The sequence below is a fragment of the Cladophialophora yegresii genome (assembly GCF_000585515.1).
Source record: "Cladophialophora yegresii CBS 114405 chromosome Unknown aczIN-supercont1.4, whole genome shotgun sequence".
NCBI lineage: Eukaryota > Fungi > Ascomycota > Eurotiomycetes > Chaetothyriales > Herpotrichiellaceae > Cladophialophora > Cladophialophora yegresii.
Window position 1 is genome coordinate 1,739,132 of NW_006913048.1, and position 21,655 is coordinate 1,760,786.

A 21,655-nucleotide genomic window follows, 5' to 3' on the forward strand; every position below is an offset into this window, starting at 1 on the left:
GTAGGTCGGGTCGGAGTCTATGGGGTGACGCGTGAGCGCGTGAGACTGCAGTCGCGCAGCACGGCCAAGAAGCGGCTCATTCTGTGATGCGAACCATCATCTATCATCATAGCAAGAAGCATCTCGTGCTCGACCGTCCTGCGTAAGCATTGCTAGCACAATATCGTGTATTCGGCGCAATTCTGCATCGCATATGTGACCTTTTGTGCTGTTGATATACGGCACTGCGTGGACTTGCTGTCCTCTCACCGCGTGGCTTTCGAATGACATTTGCTCTGTGATATGGCGCTTTGTGCGCATGAGTCGCCCTTCAGTCTTCCCACAAAAGATCTTCTGCTCGCTTGGCGAAACAGGTTGCAAAAGACCCGCCAAAGTTTGTGTGGAGAGGGGATGGGCATGTCGCTAGTGCGGTCTTGTCGGTGACGTGGTGATCTGACCAAGGCAACAAGTCGAGGTCTGCATGATCCAGCATTGAAAATACCAAGGCTGTCCTTGCCTGGGTGTTCACCCCCGGCTGTCTCGTCAGAGAGATCAACGCGAGTAGTCTTAGTACGGCAAGGATCAACCGAACCAGTTGTGACCGCTGGGCCTAATCATTCCAGGAGCTGGTGCAAGAAGGTTCTTGTCCGGCATTGCACTGTCGCCTGAGCGATGTATGCAGAAAGTTCTTCGGTCGCGCTGCTTGTGGGCGCATGTCTGGACAGCAATCCGATATCATGAAACCCGACGAGCTCAAGGTAAGTCAATGCCCATCAGTCAGAGCCCCTGCAACTAGTCGATTATACCCACGTGAATCGTAAGGCTGCGTAATATCCGGGTGGCCGTAGGCGGCACCCTCTTCGTTGAGTCTTTTCTTGAGCTTTCGGAGCTTCTTTCCCACGGTGCTTGCTGACAGCCCGCATTCCTGGGCGACTGCCGTCATGTCGGGCCTGAATTGGTCCCCGGCATGCTTGACACATGCGGCGAGAAAGACATAATGTTCCAGGTCCTTGCGAGGGACCTTCGGGAAACGATACCGGACGGAATAGTAAGGGTGGGTTCTCTTGGGACGGCTGGCTCCCATGTTTGCATTCAGCTCGTTGGCCAAATCTCGCCCGCTGCTCATTGTGTCATCGCGCCTGTGTCCATCAAGACGATCGCGGGTGACTGCAGGTGATAGCGAGTTCGTCGTCTGAACATACTCGACGGACTCCGGCGTAGCAGCATCCGCGCTGTTATGTGCTGGCTTGTGGTATAGTTCAACTTCCTCCTCGTCTTGCTTTCCCTGGAACTCATCGCTGCTGTCATCCGACCATTCGTCTTTTCTCACTTTGGGCACATTGTTGGTCCAGCTGTTGAGAAGCTTGGAACTTGAACCAGACGAGAGCAAACGGGGGCCTCCCTTATTTGTCTCAAATATTTCGGGCGTGCTCTCGAGTTCGATGACACGAGTCGTAGCTTGTTTGGCCGGCGGTGTTCCGTCACTTTGGCTCGGAGCATGTTCGTGTGAAGACGGGCTGGCGGCAGGAGATTGCTGTACTGGGGATGTGCTTGGACTTGACATGTTCAAGCTCGGGTTGACAGACTGGCAGGGAGTTGCAACGCTAATGTCGGCGGACACGTTGAAGGTGACTCTGGTCTGACCTGCGGCCGATGTCTCGCTTGATCTTGGGTCGATATCGTCTGCGGAGGGACTGCGCAACGTGTTGCCTTCATATATGCTCAGCGTCCTTTCGTCTTGACCTATGTCTACACCAAGGTTGGGACTTGGTTCGGGCGACGGTGAGGAACCCCAGTCATCATCGTCGTCAGGATTTAGGTGTTGTAAATGAGGCATGATATCAGGTTGCCGCAACTTGTCCGCGCCTGTAACAGACGTCGGAGCACCGAGCGTTGGAGAACGCGTTGAACCCCAGATCGTCCTAGAGCCAAATCGAGAATAGCCTACGGAGCTTCCTAGGCCGCCCCGTTGCCGCCCCCACTAATCTTAGGGGTTGCCAGCCTTGTGAGCTGATGCACTAGAAGCAGGACACGGGTGGCACATCTCAGGCATGCATGATTATCGCTTGTACTGAGTATAATTTATCGGCTCTTGAAACGGTATAATAGTCAATTGTGGACCAACTGGCGAATGTCGTCAAGGACCGACCCGACCCCGAAGCATTTGCGTCTTCTTGCCAACAGGCACCTGCTCGACAATCACAAGGTGAAAAGCACAACCTCTCTTCCCGACTCCTCAGCCTCCTCCCTCAACTTCTCATTACTCCTCCGCAAGCTCATTTTCATAACAACGCAGCAGCCGATACTAATCACTGAGAACCCAAGCATCAACAACATCGCCATGGTATACCTCGGTGCATCAGATGCTGGGAAGAAGTAAGGACTCCAAATATTGCCCAGTTGGCTGAGAAGATTGATCATCGCGGTCGCGCAGGCTCTTTTCTCTGGTGTTTGATTGAGTGTGGATGCTGCCCAGGTGTACACCATCGCATTGGCAGAAAAGCAGCCGGAAGTATATAGGAATGAGGCGAAATAGCGCGCTGGCACATTCAGGGTCGCGACAGAGATGATGAAGCCAATCATCGCGACTGCCATTGGTACTGAGATATGGAAACCTCTCTCCTTGCGGTGATCCGACGAATAAGCGACCAGGAACGAGACAGCGGCACCGATGAGATATGGAGGTGCTGTGAGCAACAGTGTCTTGGTAGTAGATCCCAGATGGAATCTGCAATTGTGTTAGCGGGAGGAATCCGGGCGTCAGCCAGCCCATGTTTTCAGAGTACTCACCCTTTGACAATGGATGGGTAGAAATTGTTAAATCCTGGTAAGCGCAGATGAGTGACAATTACCCTTCCAAGTGGGAGGAAGGACTCACCGTAGGCGGTATGATTTGCACACAGCATGAGGACCTGAAATCAAAGTCAGCGGATAATGCCCTCTGAATAGGCGTCATGCACCTACAAAAGCCCAGGTCCTGTAGTCCTTCGCAGCGAGCCTCAGTCCGTACCAGACTGACCTGTCAGCCTCTGGCTGAGATACGCGATCACGTGCAATGCGTCCGGCTGCGAATTTCCGCTCTTCCTCCGAGAACAACCATTTGCCGCTTCCAGTCTTCGACTCGGGATAGTCAGGCATGACGAACATGGCGATCACGGCGGCGGCGAAGCTTCCGGCGCCCTCCAGGATGACTTGGTCCGTCAGGTTAGTACGGCCCCCGGTATGCGACGCAAGATGGAGAAACTCACATAGCCATCTCCAACCAGGGAGACCAGAAACCCCATCAAGTCCCGCAAACACGCCAGCGGCAATGAGGCCGGAGAATGCTGTGGCCAGCACAAGTCCCGAGTAGAGGACCGCAGTACGAAGAGCAAGCTCTTTGCGAGTGTACCAACAGGACATGACATAAAAGGCCTGCAAGAGAGAAATTAAAGTGAGTCCTCATCGGACAGCAACGGACCTCGCAAATTGTACTTACGCCGGGAAAGAAAGGGGCCTCAACGATACCGAGAACAAAACGGACAGCGATCAAGCCATTATAGCTATGAGTTGCTGCCGTTGACGCCGAGACACAAGACCACAGTGCTGCACAAAGTGGAAGATATAAGTGTGGTCGGACGCGTGTAAGTATCATGTTGTAGGGCAGTTGGGCAAGCATGTAGCTATTCGAAGTTAGCAGATAGTCCCCTGTTGCGCTAGGAGGGCGCCTTACCCAACATTCAATATCGACACTGCCGTGTTGAAATTGTTGCCGACGAGGCCAAGATCCTCTTCGAAAGAATTGAGCCTTGCTTGACTACAGACATGGTCAGCTGCTTTTCGATTCTGCGAACAAGGGGGACAGACGCAATATTGTTCCTGTCCAAGTAATTGAATAGATATAAGATCCAAACCGTTGGCATCAGAGTCATGTCCAATTTCTTCACGACCTTCCTTTCCTGCGCACGCCATTGGGGTGTTGATGGGACATCTTGCTCGAGATCGATGTGCTTCGCAATCTCGGCTTTTTCATCAAGCGAGAATCTTTTCGGAGGCATTGAGGTCTCCTTTTCGGTGTACATAATAATCTTTGACTTGATAGGAGGTGCTTGAGGGGTCCTTCGGTGATTGCACGAGAATGGTCGCAGCAAGCATGAATGTATGTGCTCAGTCCGGGGGGACTTGTAAGTCTTATAGACGAGGCACCAGCACGCCATGTGTAATCCAGAGCCAAAACTAACCGATGCGCCAAACCGCTGTCCAGGCCGAACCGCTTGTTCAGATAAGGGGCAGTTCTTGGCCATCTGACAAAGACCCCATGGCCTCTAGTCTGCCACACTGGGGCATTGATGCGGGAATGCGGGATCCCCAACTATGGCCCACGCTAGGTCGGCCAACAAACAGCGATTCGCAAGTCTTTACCTTTCCGATCGGACCTGTCACGTGACAGAGCTTTCCGGTCCGGAGGTGGAGCGGAGTCATCAGAGCAAAGAGCTTTTTACCTCTGTTGCCGGCTTCGGCGTGGCACTGTAACGTCCACAGAGGTTCCTGCAGGATAAAAGGAGACCGTGGGAGACATCAAAGATTCTGGGTGAAAGCAAGACTGTGCCTGTTCGCTTACCTGCTGAAGATAACACCATCACCTCTTCCCACACCCATCATGACTTACATAAACGGCCATACAAATAGCCTTACCAATGGGTCAACAGTGTCACAGCCCGTGACTACCGCGAGTCGGTTCCGACAGCTTCTGGAAACTCGTGGCGAAATCATTGTGGCGCCTGGCGTGTACGATGGCTTCAGCGCCCGCATTGCTTTGGAAGTGGGATTTGACTGCCTATACATGGTAAGTATCTGCTAGTGGCACTTACCAGCTGTATAGCTGACTCTGGTGATGAGACAGGAGCAGGAACATGCGCTTCGAGACTGGGACAGCCAGATCTTGGACTGGCCACCCTCAATGACATGCGGGAGCATGCCGAAATGATCGCCAACCTGGACCCGGCCATCCCTCTTATCGCGGATGCCGACACAGGGTACGGAGGTCCCAATAACGTAGCACGAACAGTCGAGCAATATCACCGGTCTGGGGTCGCAGCTCTCCACATTGAAGACCAGATCCAGATAAAGCGCTGTGGTCACCTTGGAGGGAAGCAAGTTGTCAGCATCGATACCTTTACCCAGCGCATTGCAGCTGCTGCGCAAGCCAGACAACGAATTGGGTCAGATATTGTGATCATCGCCCGAACAGACGCTTTGCAAACCGACGGCTTGGAGGAAGCGATTCGCAGGCTCAAAGCAGCAGTCGCAGCTGGCGCAGACGTTGCCTTTCTGGAAGGGGTGAGTTCGAAAGAAGAGGCTAGGACAGTATGCCAAGAGCTTTCACCGATCCCTGTCCTGCTCAATATGGTGGAACACGGCGCGACACCTTCATGGACTCCTCAGGAGGCCCAAGAACTGGGATTCAGAATTGTGATCTTCCCATTTGCTGCAATTGCGCCGGCGTATGAAGCAATCCGCAGCACCTTTGAGGGCATCAAGAAGACGGGTCGGACCGGTTTAGCCGCTGACTTCACTCCCAAGAAGCTATTCTCGATAGTGGGCCTAAAGCAGGCTACAGCGATAGACGCCGCAGCGGGAGGCCAGTTGTATAGCAGAGTTTAGAAGGCTTGTCCGCGCTTAGAGAAGAGCAGTCGTGCGAGAGGGTGCGGCGAAGCACTAGCCTGAGAGCAAGCCACTTAAGCTAGATCCAGCACGCTCCACTCTGACATGGTGAAAGCTTTTTATGAGACAAGCTGTTCGAGGTCTCGAATAACATGTCTGTAACCTTGCTCGCAGCCAAGAATCCAGATAAGGCCGTAAATGCTACATGCGGTTCGGGTCCGTCAAATCCGCTAGTTTGGTATCCTGTTGATGACGGTATAAAACTGCCCAGGCAAACCCATCGGTTCTTGAGAGTGCCAACGATTTGATTTTCACTGCAACTAATAGAGGATCAGGTGAACCAGTCGAATTGGAAATCATCGGAGTATATCCCGTTCAGATCCGCGAGATCAAAAGCTGTGTCGAGGTTTTGAGTATCCTGTGCCGCAAGGGGCGTACCTGCATCAATCAACTGAAAACTCTGCTTGCCAGAAGAAAGTGCATTACCGCTGCGAAGATCTTGGTGTAGTTCACTTTCGGCTTCTACCCGAAATTGTTCCCGCCACCTCCACAGCGAGTCGTAGACGATGCTCATACTCATCCGATTTTGAACCTTGAGTTGAAGACCAGCTATGCCACTTCCGCTGGCAATTGACGGGTCTGGATGAGTCCATAGGTAAGCGAGAACATCACTGAGCCTGCCTGGCAAGTCGTTGTTTGCCACGGACATCTTCCTCAATGCCGAGACAGAGAAGTTGATGAGCTTTTCGCCCAACCTTGCATCAACGATGCCGCTGAAGTAATCATTCTTCAACACCTTGAGCACAATGAAAGACGCGCACAAGAAAGCCTCGTAGCAGAAAAAGGGGCAATAATAGAGGAAAGCCAACTTTTGGTTGTCAAGTGTCTGGATGTGCTCAAGCAGAGCACTGGCGGTGGAGTAAAGTGCGATGATGCGTTCAAAGTAGCCGAAGGTCGACGCGTCATCGAACAGATAGAATGCCTGCAAGTGCAGTTTTGTTATCTGGAGATAGACGGCCGTGGTACCTGATATTCATCAGTCGGGGTACCCTATGGTCGTACCTTCCGTACAAACTGTTTTAGCTTACCAGGTCTCCAACTCCTACTGGTCTTGAGGTCGACAATTTCGTGGTTCAGGATCGTGTACACCGGTAACCTCTCCCGAGGCTGCAGGAGCCCAGTGTGGTCGGATGGATTGGATGCGAGCGCTTGGGATATCCTATTACACAATGAAGCACATCTCAAATGACCACGTAGATTGTCGTCAAGCCATGGAGCCTCGAGCGAGGACGTGACAAGTGACCAGTCACGCACGTGTGCTGGTGTGGGAAGGCCAACGCCGCAACTGACGCTTTAGTACATCAGTGGACGCCACCAGAATTTACTTGACTGGACATACCTTTGAGCGACAACATTGCTAGCTATCCAGGCCCTTTCCCGATCAGCCATAGCAGTAGAGTCAAGATGGACGTGAAACTTGGTAAAGTCCTCGGGACTGTTTGGTCGATGCAGGCCCATGGATAGTCCGAGCTGTATACTCATGCCTGACAGCATGTAGCTGGGATCGGTCGAACTGCTGCTTGTTGGAAATGGCCAAGTGCAGATAAGCACCAAGCTCTGAACAGCAGCCAAGGGATGTGGAAGTGCTTGTAGCGACTTCCAGAGTGTGTCTGTAAGCGTCCTAGCTAGTCTGGGTAGCAGGGTTGGGTTTGCCTGGTACCGACGTGATGCGACAGAAACGATGGACCAGAAGAGTAGCGCTGATTGATCATAGTATCGGTCAGGGGGAACACTCGGATCGAGAAACGGCAGAAAGACGTGGTAATGTGAGAAGTAGCTTTGGCTCGTGTCAGTCAATAAATCAACAAAAGTCACGCAACATACATTTGGAACAGGTCGTTGATCTCGTCCTTCGTCAGCTCGATATCGCGCATTTTCCGCGCAGAACTAGCTTGGACGACCCGAGGAGGTGTTGCTTCGGGAATTGTGCCGTTGGGGATTGTTGTTGTTCCTGGCAGGCTCGATTGATCAGGGGAGTCAAAGGACATCCCGCTGGGAATAGTCGTGGTGAGCATCCTGTCCATCGGTTCGAGGGAGTGCGTCGATCTCTCATTTATAGCATGTTCGGGCTGTGTGACATTGCTCTCAAGGTGAAAAGGTGCTGTTGGACGTGCTACTGAAGCGGGAGTCGGGTCTGCGATAACAGTGCCCTCGTAAACCGACAATTGACGTTTGAGTCTGGTGATTTCTTCTTCCAACTCGCCCGACTTCCTGCCAGGTGTCCACGATCAGCCGTGCTACCGATGGAGCCTTGTAATTTGCTGAGCTTACTTCCTCTTCCGCGTCCTCTTGAAAGTATCGTCGACTTTGCATTCCAGTCCCAATCTTCGACAGCGCGAGCAAACAGCTGTCAAGGGAGCTTCAAGCTTCGTCAGGTCGCATTTTAACTGCAGAACGCGTCAACTAAGGGTTCTAGGAGGGCAGGGGCTTGAATGACGCGCTTTTTGCTGTCTGCAATTGTTGCAAGCCTTTGGTTTCAACCCGTTAGAGCGGGTTTGATTTTCGAGACTGAGCCGCCGCTCTGGAATGTCGCTGGTCGTGGGCGCAGACTTGTGAGCTTCTACGCCAGGGGACATCATGTTGCGCGTCGGACATCGCGACGGGTGCCAGTCTTGAAGCGCTCGTGAGGACCACAACGACTCTGAACTTGAGACATAACACAGCAGTGAGATTGACTTGCAACGACCTTCAACGATCCATTCGTGCGGGGGAAGGATTTAGTCACGTGGTTTGTTGCCCGGAAAGCTGTGACTGGGAAGGTTATCCGAAGGTTGGCCAGACAGTGCCAAGAGGTGTACTGGGCCATACCCCCTATTGTACGATACCGTATTGTTTACATAGGCCCCCGTAACTATATAGCTGGGCCTCTGCCCAGACCCCTCTGAAATTCATCATGTCCTCCAATTGAGTCACAAAGCCGTTCACGCGCTTGACGCGTTGTCACTACGCCGAGGGCATGCGAAGGCTTGGAATGTTCATGCATGTTTGTGTATGAAGTCAAGTTATCTCCTTCTAGAGAACCTCCACCTGCACCATATGCACATGGTTTCTTCGCCCTGCTAACGGCTGAAACAGTCCTTTTGTGTCCCTCGCTCTTGCGACCAACTTGTATTTTCCTGGCTTTGGCACCGATGGCGTTGCGCGGAACAACTGCCATTCGAACTCTTCCCGTCCGTGTAAGTCAACAACAGGACATGGCAGCCAGCTCTCGCCGCCATCAATACTGATATCCACGACCTCGATCTCTTGGCACCCCCAAGCCCTACCTGCTATCTCGATCTCGGGCCCTTGCAGGATTGCGCCAGGCTCTGGCCTCACGATCATAGAGTTCGGCTCGACCATCCACACCGGCCGCATCTTCTGTCCGGTCGGATCAGTGGGGTCCACCTCGTTGTAAAAGGTTGTAGTGAATGGTCCAGAGGCACGACGGTCCTGGACTGAGAGCCTGCAAAGCCATTTTGTGCTATTAGTGCCGAAATACAACGGCACAACCATCCTTACTGGTCCGCCTCGCTTTTTGGTTAAGCGTTCGCCGTTCATTTCGTACGCGATCAGCACCTCGGGACTCTGAGCCTTCTCCAATGGGAGGTCCTTCTCATACCTGTCCGCTGAGACGCCAGCGAAGCTCCCTGCGTCAAGCCCTTGCGACCAAATGAACCTCGCCTGAGGCTTTGGTCTGGCTAACTTCAGCAAATCCGAGAGACGAACGCCAGTCCACTTCACATTTCCAATGCGCCATGTCGCATGGGTTGGCGGCGTGATAGGGCTGCCGTAGCATTCGTGGAATGCTGTTATGGTAGTGCGAGGCATGCTTCTCAGTTGCGCGAAAGAGACGGTGAATGGCCGCTCCACCAGTCCGTCCACAACCAGCCTCCACCTTTTCTCGTCCACCACCGCTGCACCCATGTGGATGGTCTGGAATAGTTGAGCCTCATCTGTGAGCTCGGCTTCAAGCTCGTGAGGCTTTGGAGGATGCCGGATGAAAAAGCCAGCTGGATCTATAGTCTCAAGGGCGTCGCGCTCACTGCCATGTTGCTCACTGCACGAGGCTGTCCAGAAGTCGACGTACTGCGAGTACATGCTCTCTTCTTCCGGCTGCACCACTTGAGGGAATTGGCAATCCTTACCGGCTTCCATCGGTGTTCAGCTGCTGGATCCTAGCCGTTCCGCGGAAAGCTGCGGAGCATTGAGAACCTTTGGCGGTCCGGCGAGGTTGCTGTCAGCGAACATCAGCGAGTCTCGCTGTGACCGTGGCGGAGCCGTGGTTCAATCACAGTCGACCTCGGCTTGGGTGCGGAACATCATACCTCCGAAGGCACCTTGCACGTAAGGCAAATAGTTCAGATAAAGCGCAGGATGGTCTATCGGACCTGGGACGAGACTCGCTGGTAGAAACCATTTGCAACGAAACTATGAAAAAGCCGAAATTGACTCTGTACTTCGACTTGCACAGTCCCTACTCGTACTTGGCCTTCTATGTTATCAAGGTCAGCAGGCGGCAAGCTTTGATTCGTGCTGAACGCTGGAGAGCGGAAGTAGGTGGCGACGGCTGATACATTTGCATATCACAGAACTCTGTCACTTTCCGCGCTTGCGAGGTGACTTACATCCCCGTCCTTCTCGTCGCATACATCAATGCTGTCGGTCTAAAGCCCCCCTGGAGCAGTCCCAGTAGGTGTGCAGCGGAACTTCGGCCTAGTTTACGCTCACGTGGCTTTCAGGCTGCTTCTGACGAGTTGCAGATAAAGTCAAATACTTCCAGACAGATGTCGCCCGATGGTGCCAAGACTGCAACATCCCTTGGAAGCAAGGCTGGCCGGCCAACTATCCCGTCGAAGCGACCACACTGAAGGTAACTTCGAGATCTCTCGTCCATCCGGTCTTAGACTTTTGTCCGGTTCAATGACGCCCCTCATCCGAAACAGGTACAAAGAGCTTTGGTCGCATGCTCGCTCGAGTGTCCAGAACGTTTCCCGGAGGTTGTGGCTGAGTTGTATCACGCATTCTGGTACGAGAAGAAAGGCGTCCAACTCCCTGAGGTCCACGGGCCTCTCATTGCTAAGGTCGTAGGCGCAGAAGTAGCTGCCCAAATCCGGGACAGGGTAGGACTTCCATCATGTCGCACAACACGAGGCTGATCGAGATTGGACAGGCCGCGACTGATGAAGTCAAGTCGCTCTTGAGACAGCACACGGAGGACGCGCTTAGAGGTGGATCACCAGGCTTACCGTGGATCGAGGCTACCAATACAGAAGGGGAGTCGCAGTGCTTCTGGGGATTTGATCACCTTGGCCAGGTTGCAAGATTCTTGGGGCTGGCTAGATTGAGCGGTGCCCATCTGTAAGTCTCGAGCAGCTGAAGAGCTTTGTTGCAGGCGCGAAGATCTTGGCTGGCGTTGCAGAGTGGTGATCCCGTCGCTGAGAGGCTCTCCTGCTTTTGGCGTATACTATCACGCATAATATATTGGTGGAGCTTCGATCACAAGTGACACCAAGTCTTGAGAGCTCTTGGAGGCCTATTCAATATGTCCTTCCATTTCTGTATCCTCCATTCGGAGTACTGTGTGTAACGGTACTGTGTGTAACGAAAAGGCGAAAGGGAAAGGGCGGGTAAACGGTGCATGCTGTGCCGTACATCCACATAGATCGATTGGCTGAAGCCACGACGCGCGGCATCAGCGGCTTGCGGCTCCGTTGCGTGTATTTCCTCCATTTCCTCGATTTCCTTTGGTTGTCGGAGCCGAACCTTGCAAGTCTCATCGCTTCGTCGATCCTTCCTCAGCCTTGAAGGGACTGTAACCATATGAGGTAGTGCCAGTCAGCTTCATCGACAGCCGCACACGTCCAGAAACTATTATCCTCAGGGCAAGAATACACCATTGACGTCAAATTGAGGATAAGCTGATGAGACGACTATGTCCCTCTCACCAGACTCGCACCGCTTCCACGACTTCAACGTCTACAGTCGCTTGCGAATTACAGACGACCCGGACTGAGCAGATTAACTTGCCAAGAGCTTCCTTGCACCAAGTTGTGAGAGTCCGCCATGAGACTTGTCAGTACGCGGAAGCAGAACTCTTCTTGCGATCCTTGCCGGCGCTCAAAGCGAAGATGTGCGTTTCCAGACGATGAATCTGGACCAGCAACTAGCTGCCTCAACTGTCTCCATCTCGGACATAAATGCACATTCGAATTTGTGAACTCACGGCTGAGTCAGAAGAGGAACAAGCTCAAGCCGTCCCATCCCTATGCACAGCAACAACCAATTGCCCCTGCCACTTCACAAATACCAAGCCAAACAGTTGGCCCTCTGCTTCCGGACCCGGACCCCGACCGGGAGGATCTTCTTCCTAACGCAATACAAGATGCATTCATGGGTAACCTTCCATACCCTGGTTTCCTGGATGTTGATATGTTCATGGGAAGCATAGTGTCCGAATGGACACACCTCGACCGACGTTCTTTTCTCACTAATGATACAGCTGCCGAAAGCCGGCCTCTGACGAGCACCTCATCGACCGAAGACTCCACCGCGCATTTTCCACCCCACTCCGTACCCACGCAGAGAAACTCAACGCTTGGGTTATGGCGGGGCAGCCCAATACATCTGCTCAATTCCTCAGTCGAAAGGCAGCGAATAAATCAAAGTCTTGGCGATGTTTACACCTCTATGATGTCCGGCATTGCCATCAGGTATCTCGACTACAATTGCAACCTGTTCGCTGGTCCATACAAATATTCCTTCGAGCCCGAGCAATCCCGAACAATGGCCTTGAACAAGGACGATGCCCACCCTGTCACTATGGCTTTCACGGCCCCTTGGAGGAAAACCGGGCCAGACGTTGCTCACGGTGGTAACATACATGCTATCACCCCAGAGTCTCTGTCGAGCCAGATTAATCAGGTGACGATGATTGGTGTTGCCCGGTTTCTGGACAACTTTGGCCCCTTGTACGGCAATGTCATCGACCAAAAGGCACGCAGTCAGAATGAGCGCACCTTGACAGCCGTCTTACAAGCCTTTGCGCTCCAATATCTGCCATCCCGGCAAGCCGAAGGACCACTGGCCCACTTCTACGATAGCCTTGACTCAAATAGCCAATCTCCTGAGTCGCCATCTGGCCTGGGTGATCGCGGCACAAATAGCTTACATGTCTTCACCTCAGCGTGGTACAATGCTCATTCGCAGCTCGTCAGCACAATCGAAAACCGTTCGTTTGTCAGGCTGTATTCGGTCTTTCTTTTTCTAATGACGAGTATCCCAGAGGAAGCGACTTCCACCCAACCGTACGAACATAGTCCGCTTGGGCTCTTGGACGATGGTCTGCGCCAGATGGAGGAACTCCAGAAACTGGTAGAGGACTATTGCGAGCATCTCGGACGGCAGTCGATATATCGCTTCCTCCTCCAATCCTCAGTTGGCATCATTCGCTGGTACGCCTATCTGCGCGACACCATAGACTCAGTGTTGCATGAGCGGCCCTGTATGTTAGAGGATGCGCCCTTGAGATCGAAAGGTACGAAGCTCGGGAAGGCCTAATTTTGCATAACGTCGACTAACAGCACCTCCAGACTCCCTACTTGGAGGGCATGCCGCTCCGCAGTGGCAACAACCGGCGCTTTTCGACCAGGAAGTACCTCGGCATTGTCAAAATGCCTCTGGGGACCTCTTCCGAGTCTTTAGGGGGGTCATTCACCTGCGGCAGATGCTGCTAGCAGGCAGTGGCCCGTCCGATATGCACGCAACAAGAACTGCAGTGTCAACTGCTTTGGGCACGATAGATGAGTTCACCATGACATATGGTCCTTGGCTCGACCAATGCGTCATTTCCTTCTATCTTCTTTCCGAGAAATCGAAGCTAGCTTCAGGTGAGTTGATCGTGCCGCAGCCGACCGAGTAAGCAGCTGACGTTGTGGCCCTGCAGCATTCATGCTTTTGTTCTGGAAGCTGTCCAAGTTACTGCTTGTCGAGCAACTCCACCAAGCTGCCGGCGTGCTGCCGGCTATCGAAAGTCGTCGGATTCTCGCAAAAGCGCAGGTATATCAAGAGGCTGCCGTCACTTCGCTCCTCACAATCGCACAGCGGATTGTTGACGTATCGGCACTGGGCGAACTCAGACTTATCAACAGCGTGCAGGCCAAAATGAACTTCATTTCCCATCACGCAAACACGCTTTTGGTGGTCCTGGCCCTTTCCAAGGCGGTTGAACACACCATTGACTTGCACCTTTCGGCCCCAGAGCAGACCCACTTGGGCTCGGCGGTTTTCCCGGGTGCGACTGTGGATTCAGACTGGATTGCAAGCATGAAGCCTTTGCTGACGTGCCTGTTGACCCTCGACTCCACCGTTTCGGGAGCCATTACAGCGAGACCGGCATTACGGAGCCTGATGCAGCGGTACGGCGACCTACTCATGGACTGCTGGTCGCATGAAGACGTTGACGACCTTCCATCAGCAGGTTCCTGACTAGCACCGACTTGCAACATTGGCCTATGACTAAAGTTCTGGCGCTGGTGAGGGTGTCATGGAGCAGTTCTCTACTCTGATGTGGGAGATGCAACGTTTATCGTCCATGAGCAAAGTGGTGTGCGATAGCCAGCTCCACTCACACCATCTTGCTGTGGCTCCCCGCCGAAGCGGCTCCCCGGATCCGATTTGTGGGGACCGAGCCGATGGACGCCGCGACCTTCCTCCCCACCCCCGACTGATGGTGGTCCATTCATGCAAAAGTCGCGACTTCGAAAACAAATACAGTCGCTGCTGGTATAGCCAGGGCGTACTAGAAAAGCTGGTCATCCCAGCTATTCCCAATGTCACTCACCTTCTTCACATTGGATTTGTGCAGGGGCCAGAGCGCATTCACTGGAATCGGGCACGATTCATCCGAATTCTAATCGCCATTGACTTCAGTTCTTCAACATGCCATACAAATCCAGATGGCCGCTAGCGCCGCCAGCGATATCGATTCCAACCTTTATGTTCGGATCAGCGACTTCTAATATCGATCCTGTCGACAAGATCATTATAGATGCCAAGCGGGCCGATACACATTATCTCACTACCCACTCCTACCGCGAGTGGTCGAAGAGGTTTGCGGCAGGACTAAAGTCGGCTGGACTCGAGGATGGGGATCGCATACTTCTGTGCTCACCCAACAACATATTCTATCCGATCGTTGTGATGGGAAGCTTAATGGCAGAGGCTATCTTCAACAGTGCGAATCCAGCCTACACTGCACGAGAACTTTCACATCAGCTCAAAGACTCGGCCCCACGATTTGTTCTTGCGGCGGAAAGCTGCATCGACAGGGCACTGGAAGCGGCTGAGCTTGTCGGATTCGACATCAACAGGATCTTCCTGTTCGGTGAACTACCTATGGACCATGAAAAGGATGTCTTAGGGCCAATTCGCCAAAGCAAAACCCGGGACTGGAGCAGTCTTGTGGCCAAACCCGATGTCGGCCGAAGATTCGTCTGGCAGGAGCGTAACAGCAAGGACTTCTCAGAGCGTACGGCAATCTTGATATACTCTTCGGGCACGACGGGCCTACCAAAGGGTGTTGAGCTATCCCATCGCAGTGTCATCGCAAACATGCTTCAACTCAAGATGATCCATATGTCTGATACGAGTGTTGTTGTGCGACGGACACTTTGTGCAGTCCCGATGTACCATGCGCTCGGGTTGTGCTATTATACCTTCACCGCGCCCAAATGGTGCCTGGAGACATATCTGATGGAGCGATTCAACTTGGCAGATATGCTGGACCATATACAGAGATCCAAGATTACAGAGCTCGTCCTCGTTCCGCCAATGTTGGTCTCTATGGCTAAGCACCCTTCAGTCAGGGATGGCACATGTGATATCAGTAGCATCAGGAAAGTGGTGGCAGGCGCGGCACCCATTGGCATGGAAGTCACTCAGCAATTCGAGGAGCTCTGGAATGGGCGACTGAAAGTACGCCAGGCGTGGGGAATGTCGGAGTAAAGCACCTGTCCATCCTATGCGAAATTACATACATGCTGACAGTCCTTCAGGGCGCCTGCAATCACCTTGTGCTGGGACGAAAGCCAAAGCTCCGGCCCCTCGTCAATATCAATTGGCGAGCTTGTCCCCGGCGCCGAAGCGAAACTTGTCAAAGAAAACGGAGAAGAGGAGACCCGGCCCGGCGAGACAGGAGAATTCTGGATCCGCTCCCCAAACGCCATGACAGCCTACTGGCGTAATCCGAAAGCTACCGCGGAAACGATCAGCAGTGATGGCTGGTTGAAGACCGGTGACATTGCATATCGGGATGAGTCCGGAAAATGGTACATGGTTGATCGAAAGAAGGTGAGCTCGAATGCACCGACCATTGGCATGGGCTGGTCTCGTTCGACGAGCTAACCTGGCCAGGAACTGATCAAAGTCAAAGGTGTCGCAGTCGCACCTGCGGAGCTCGAGGCTCTTCTCCTTGAGCATAGCGAGATTGTTGATGCTGCGGTGATTGGGATCAAGACGTGTGCTTGCCTTCCTCGCGGGCTTAACTTGGCTATACTGACATTTACGGACAGGGCTACAGATGATGAGCAGCCACGCGCTTATGTTGTGCGGAAGCCAAATTCACAGATTTGTGAGAAGGATGTTGTCGATTTTGTCAGGCTCCGTGTGTCAACTATCAAGCATCTTACGGGTGGCGCCGCCTTCGTTGATGCAGTCCCTAAGAACCCAGTGAGTCAATAGCCGGCGTTCGTGCTACCCAGGCGAATATCACTGACGTCGCCACCAGTCTGGTAAGATTCTGAGGCGACAACTGAGAGAACTTGCCTCAAAGCAAACCGACTCCAAGCTGTAGTCACGATCGACGGAGAAGGCATCAACCGGCAAAGCTCTTTTGGAGAGTCACTCCGTCATCGAGACTCGTTGAGGGAACACGGGTCCTCAAATGGATTTAGTCTCGAATCTTCGCGCGAATAGTCTCTGTTTCTACCTCGGAAGGAACAATTGACAAGATTTCACATCCCCATCGGTCCTGATCTCCGTGGTACCTCTCCATACCGTCACAGTTTGGAAGTCTTGGTCAGACCCAGCTCCCTCTTTGCTCGGTCTCTCAATTCCCTTCGAAGAAATTTGCCAATTGCATTCTTGGGCAATTCATCCACGAAGACCACGCCTCCCCTCAGCTGCTTGTAGGGAGCTAGGCGTTCTTTCACAAAGTCCTTGATCTCCTGTTCGGAAACCTGGGCGGGATCAGCGACAACATATGCTCGCGGGAGGTCAGTGCCCGGATCGTCTGGCAGATTCACGCCCACAACGGCTGCTTCCTGGATTTTAGGGTGTGTGAAGAGCAGATTCTCGATTTCAGCAGGCGCGACTTGCAGACCCTTGTACTTGAGGAGTTCCTGAAATGACTCTCGTCAGTTGTGTTCTCCCACAGAGCGGGCCGCACCGACCTTCTTCCTGTCCACGATGTAAAACTTGCCATTCCGCAGGACTCCGATATCGCCCGTACAGAACCAACCGTCATGAAAAGCTTCCTTCGTCGCTTGAGGGTTGTTGAAATAGCCTTGCGTGACGAGTGGACTTCGGACCAGCAGTTCGCCTTCTTGACCCGGCTCTACATCATTGAAGTTGTCGTCGACCATTCTGTAGGACCAATGAGCAACGAGAGCAGATTTTGCTTGGCGTGGACAGCCTCACCTTATCTCCACATTTGGCAGAATAGGCGATATGCTTCCTGTCGTGTCACTCTCACCCCGCGGCATCATGGTCACTGCTCCGGTAGTCTCACTCAATCCCCAGGTCTGACCTATGAACGTCTCCCCTTGGCCGAGTTTGGAGTTCGCAGCCTTTTGAAGGTCTTCATCCATCGGAGCTGCTCCTGTCGAAGCCGCGTCGACTGATTTGAAATGATCCTTCACCTCAGGTGACTTGGATATGCGCAAGTATATTGACGGGACTGTGTAGAAGGCCGTGATCTCGTAATCTTTTACGAACCGCAACATCTGGGACCACTCGTACTTGCGCATCCACACCACCAAACCTCCAGAATAGAACGGTGCAACGAGATATCCGAATAGTCCGGCGATGTGGTTGATGGGGAGGTGTGCGAGGGTCCGGTATGGCTTAAGTTCTTTTCCGGCCTCAATCTGCTTCGCCGCCCATTCTCTTCCCGGAAGGGATATGAGATACAACTCTTGCACCAAGTTCTCATGGGACAGCATCACACCCTTCGGGAGACCAGTTGTGCCGGACGACCACAAAATCACGATGAGGCTCTTTGTCAACGCTAGCGGGTCCGTGATGCGGGCCCACTTGAGTTTCTCATTCGAGATGACATTGACTTTGCCATCCAGACTTTTCAGACTCCACGACGGGCCGGACTCGAGCACCAACACCCGGTCTAGGGGCAGGTTGCATTGCTTCGCAGCCTGCGTCGCGACATCCTTGTGCTCGGAGCCACATACGATCAAGCGACTCGTCCCCACAGTGATCTGGCGGGTCAGATCCGCGACCGTGGACGAAGGACTCGCAGCCGAGTACACGCCCCCAGCGGCGATGGTGCCATAGAACGCAGCGGGGACCATGGGCTGACCGTAGCTAATCACTGTGACCACATCCTTGTTCGGCCCGTTTGCACCAACACCATAGTGCTGCCGCAGACCATGCGCGATCCGTTGGGTGAGATCTCGCAGGTCACTCTTGGTTATCTTGTTGGACGGGTTCGTAGCCTCGAGATGCAAAACCGTGTCATCTTGTGCCGCGCTATGCTCCGACTCTGCACGATCGTCTCTGTTCAGCACGCAGCTCTTCTGTTCAAGGCCGCTGCCGGCGCATGACTTACCAAATAACAAAGTCAGCAAGTCTAGTTTGGGGACTTCAACAACAGGTCTGGTGGGGTTGCGATATATTCGAGCCATGCTATCTAGGATAGCTCAGCCAATACGTCTATTGAATCTGGAAGACTTACACAGTACCAGAGGATTTCTACATGCTCTGCTTATGGTCACCGGCCATCCATGGAGCATTCCGTAGAGTGTGGGGTTGATTGGGGAAAGAAAGGCCGAGGTCTGGGGACAACCACATTGTAGCCGTTTCCCGACCGAGGCGTGCGAGGCCTCCCATTCCCTACCGAGCTAGCTAACTGGGCCACAGCCTCGTTGCAGCGGAATGCGGCTTAGTTCAGCCTTGTTGCTGTCTAAATTGAGCAGTGGCACCATCTGACGTCAGAATCCGTCGCGTGTTTTCTGGCCGGCCTCGTCGTCGTGTTATGACCTCTCGAGCCTCTCCCACCTTTTAAACATCCAGCATCCGTCAAGACCTCGCACGGCTCCCTGTATCGCTCCTACCAGCGGCGCTGGCCGATGAATCATGGGCCGTCGCGATGATCAGATCTCGCGCTCGATAGTGTATGCTATCCGACGGGATGACCAGGCACAGGACAACCGGCTCCGGTTCTGGAAGCCAATCAGAACATTCTTCGCGCTTTATGGCCTGTTCCTGATAAAGATACGGCCCGAGCTCTTCAAGAACCTACGGGAGAAGACTTGGAACTTGTCCGATAAAGAGTACAAGGCTAGTTTCCAGGACAACAAGTCGTTGGTATCGAAGGGCGACATGGGATATTCAGGCTCGGTACGTACAATTACAGGTGTCTCCTAACCAGGCCCCTGCGCTCACGCGAACACCAGACATTCTACACCACAAAGGACAACAGATATCTCATCAAGTCTGTCCCTCGGCGCTTCGAGCACTCCTTCTTTCGCGACGACTTGCTGCAACCGTACGTCTCGCACATGGAGTCGCAACCCAAATCTCTCCTCGTCCGTATCACCGACTTCCTTGGCTGGCGGTACCCCAGCCTGGGCGGGCTCTTTGGTCTTTCGCCGACCTACCATCTTGTGATGGAGAATCTCCTGCACGGCCAGGAGGAGGATTCCGACTGGCAGACATTCGACCTGAAGCCCATGTCGTACTTCTTCCCCGAGCGCGACATTGCCGGCGGCAAGCTCGCGTCCGAGGCGACAAAGTCCAAGCTTGCAGACAAGTTCCACGAAAAATTACTCCTCAGCCGCGCTGACGCCGACGAGTTCCTCAAGACGCTCGAACAGGACACGGAGCTCCTCGCGCGGCACAATGCCGTCGACTACAGCCTGATGCTGGTGCGGATACCGAAGTCGTCGACCCCACCTGATGAGAGCCAGAATCCGTTTAAAGACCCTCCGAATTGGAGGGCAGGCGTGCCCAGCCAAGACGACAAGTGGCTCTACCGGGCCGTCATTCTCGACTTTTTCTGGGCCAAGCATAAAACTCAGGCAAAAACCATGACCATGCTGGTCAACGCGTGGAGGATGTTTGACGACAAGGGGCCCATGAGTATCACGACGACGGCGCCCGAGTATCGGAGCCGTTTCCTGGACATGTGCAGGGAGATTGTCAAGGTTGAGGAGTGACAATCGCGGATCAGGGATGGATGGCGTAGCTAGTTAGTTGATTTCAGTTGTTTGGCATATTTTCAAGCGGAACCAGCAACACGGCGAGCAACTGCGCCAGGCGCCAAGGGTCACGGTTTCTAAACGAGCGAGCGGGCGGGCGAACAAGCGAGGCGCCATGGGTTATGAGTTTCAAGCAACGAGCGAGTGAACAAGCAAGGCGCTAGAGAGTTATGACTTCTAGCAATAGGTAGGTACATAGGCAACGCAACCGAGGCTTCGCTGCAAAGCCATTCGACTCTTCGGGACGTAGCCACAGCGAGTTGCGAGTCGCGAGTCGCGAGGCAGGACTCGCGACTCGGAACTTTGCACGGGAGCTCAAGGCTTTGGACATCATCTCAACTACTCCTCGAAGGCCGGACGTGGGAGATCCGAACGTCATAACACGATCGATATAACAGAGGTTCTCTGGCCTAATGGCGCTCAGTCAGCCCGCTCGGTCCGTATATGTAGGATCGACATCGACATGGATGCACGAGAGACTGCCTACATAGCTACAGTGGTGTGAAGAGAGAGAGAGAGAGAGAGTAACGTGCCTACATCCCTACCCACTCTGTTTTGTGTTATATATACCAAATCAGCATAATTACCGCCGCAATCGACCATAGGATGTGGAAAACAGGGCTTCCCGTTCGCTCAGCCGTACTTAAGCCACGTGCCGGTCAGTTAGTACTAAGGTGGGTGACCACTTGGGAATCCTGGCTGTTGATTGTTTTTGCCTTTTTTTTTGTTTGCGAAAACCGTTAATTACTCGATTGACATGACCTTGCTTGAGTTCACGTTTGTCGGCGGGCGAGAGGCGGAGAGGGGCCAAGGGATAAAGCGGCCGGTTTTGGTGGTGCGTCCAGGGTATACTGTACCATTGTCGGCATGTCTGAGATGTCTGATAAGGTCCCTAGGTATATAACCCAGTACTGTAGAGTATAGATAGTATAGTAGGGACATGGAGCTGCACTGCATGCTTACTGAGTTCCGGTAGGAAGGAATCGCTTTTCGTGACAATTGTAAGTTCCCGAAGGCTACGAGAAGGGCAGAAAAGGCGGAGCCGCACTTTAGAGTCCAGAGCGCTGAGGACGACTCCACCTGTGAGGGTACAAACGCAGTGTTGTACTTACACGGTACTGTATATACACACCTGGTGCACCGCGTCGACACAGACACAAACCCCGACACGACACTGTGTGCTCCATATGCAACTTAACATGCAATATCTGTATATGAAAGCCCCTCGGGTGTTACTTGTACTCGCTATCTGCTCCCTCGGCTCGAATACCGATCCCGCAAGAAGTCTTCGACCTGCGCCTTGTCCTTCGGCGACATGTCTTGCGGGATGCTGCTACTGTCGCCGCCGCCTTGTACGACGCCTCCATCCTGCTCGCTAATGGTATTCCCGTTCGTCGAAGCTTTCCTCTCCGGTTGCGCCAGCACAACAGGACTCTCATGCCGAGTCCTGTCGGCTACTAGGGACGTCGTGGCTCGCGTTTTTGCTGAGGGAGGATTTGCCT

At 53.3% G+C, this 21,655-nt stretch overlaps 9 protein-coding genes across 9 annotated transcripts; 4 read left to right on the forward strand and 5 right to left on the reverse strand.

Annotated features, from left to right (window-relative positions):
* Positions 1–742: 742 nt before the first annotated feature.
* Positions 743–1,816, reverse strand: A1O7_05954 (uncharacterized protein; the record flags this gene model as incomplete). The annotated part of the gene is made up of 1 exon (XM_007759961.1): positions 743–1,816. One exon carries the CDS (start codon positions 1,814–1,816, stop codon positions 743–745), a length of 1,074 nt encoding a protein of 357 aa, XP_007758151.1.
* Positions 1,817–2,178: 362 nt separating this feature from the next.
* Positions 2,179–4,016, reverse strand: A1O7_05955 (uncharacterized protein; the record flags this gene model as incomplete). The annotated part of the gene is made up of 7 exons (XM_007759962.1): positions 2,179–2,707; positions 2,770–2,852; positions 2,944–3,170; positions 3,228–3,393; positions 3,458–3,641; positions 3,692–3,775; positions 3,826–4,016. The coding sequence occupies 7 exons, from the start codon at positions 4,014–4,016 to the stop codon at positions 2,179–2,181; spliced, it is 1,464 nt and encodes a 487-aa protein (XP_007758152.1).
* Positions 4,017–4,618: 602 nt separating this feature from the next.
* A1O7_05956 (methylisocitrate lyase) lies at positions 4,619–5,622 on the forward strand (the record flags this gene model as incomplete). Its single annotated transcript, XM_007759963.1, has 2 exons — positions 4,619–4,804; positions 4,858–5,622. 2 exons carry the CDS (start codon positions 4,619–4,621, stop codon positions 5,620–5,622), a joined length of 951 nt encoding a protein of 316 aa, XP_007758153.1.
* Positions 5,623–5,953: 331 nt separating this feature from the next.
* Positions 5,954–7,670, reverse strand: A1O7_05957 (uncharacterized protein; the record flags this gene model as incomplete). Its single annotated transcript, XM_007759964.1, has 4 exons — positions 5,954–6,648; positions 6,711–6,973; positions 7,022–7,459; positions 7,507–7,670. 4 exons carry the CDS (start codon positions 7,668–7,670, stop codon positions 5,954–5,956), a joined length of 1,560 nt encoding a protein of 519 aa, XP_007758154.1.
* Positions 7,671–8,694: 1,024 nt separating this feature from the next.
* On the reverse strand, positions 8,695–9,819 carry A1O7_05958 (uncharacterized protein; the record flags this gene model as incomplete). Its single annotated transcript, XM_007759965.1, has 1 exon — positions 8,695–9,819. One exon carries the CDS (start codon positions 9,817–9,819, stop codon positions 8,695–8,697), a length of 1,125 nt encoding a protein of 374 aa, XP_007758155.1.
* A 2,535-nt stretch (positions 9,820–12,354) lies between these two features.
* A1O7_05959 (uncharacterized protein) lies at positions 12,355–14,148 on the forward strand (the record flags this gene model as incomplete). The annotated part of the gene is made up of 3 exons (XM_007759966.1): positions 12,355–13,198; positions 13,254–13,550; positions 13,607–14,148. 3 exons carry the CDS (start codon positions 12,355–12,357, stop codon positions 14,146–14,148), a joined length of 1,683 nt encoding a protein of 560 aa, XP_007758156.1.
* Positions 14,149–14,601: 453 nt separating this feature from the next.
* On the forward strand, positions 14,602–16,401 carry A1O7_05960 (uncharacterized protein; the record flags this gene model as incomplete). Its single annotated transcript, XM_007759967.1, has 4 exons — positions 14,602–15,662; positions 15,717–16,011; positions 16,075–16,178; positions 16,233–16,401. The coding sequence occupies 4 exons, from the start codon at positions 14,602–14,604 to the stop codon at positions 16,399–16,401; spliced, it is 1,629 nt and encodes a 542-aa protein (XP_007758157.1).
* A 317-nt stretch (positions 16,402–16,718) lies between these two features.
* Positions 16,719–18,578, reverse strand: A1O7_05961 (uncharacterized protein; the record flags this gene model as incomplete). Its single annotated transcript, XM_007759968.1, has 4 exons — positions 16,719–17,060; positions 17,112–17,304; positions 17,359–18,436; positions 18,503–18,578. The coding sequence occupies 4 exons, from the start codon at positions 18,576–18,578 to the stop codon at positions 16,719–16,721; spliced, it is 1,689 nt and encodes a 562-aa protein (XP_007758158.1).
* A 451-nt stretch (positions 18,579–19,029) lies between these two features.
* Positions 19,030–20,111, forward strand: A1O7_05962 (uncharacterized protein; the record flags this gene model as incomplete). The annotated part of the gene is made up of 2 exons (XM_007759969.1): positions 19,030–19,293; positions 19,350–20,111. The coding sequence occupies 2 exons, from the start codon at positions 19,030–19,032 to the stop codon at positions 20,109–20,111; spliced, it is 1,026 nt and encodes a 341-aa protein (XP_007758159.1).
* Positions 20,112–21,655: the final 1,544 nt, after the last annotated feature.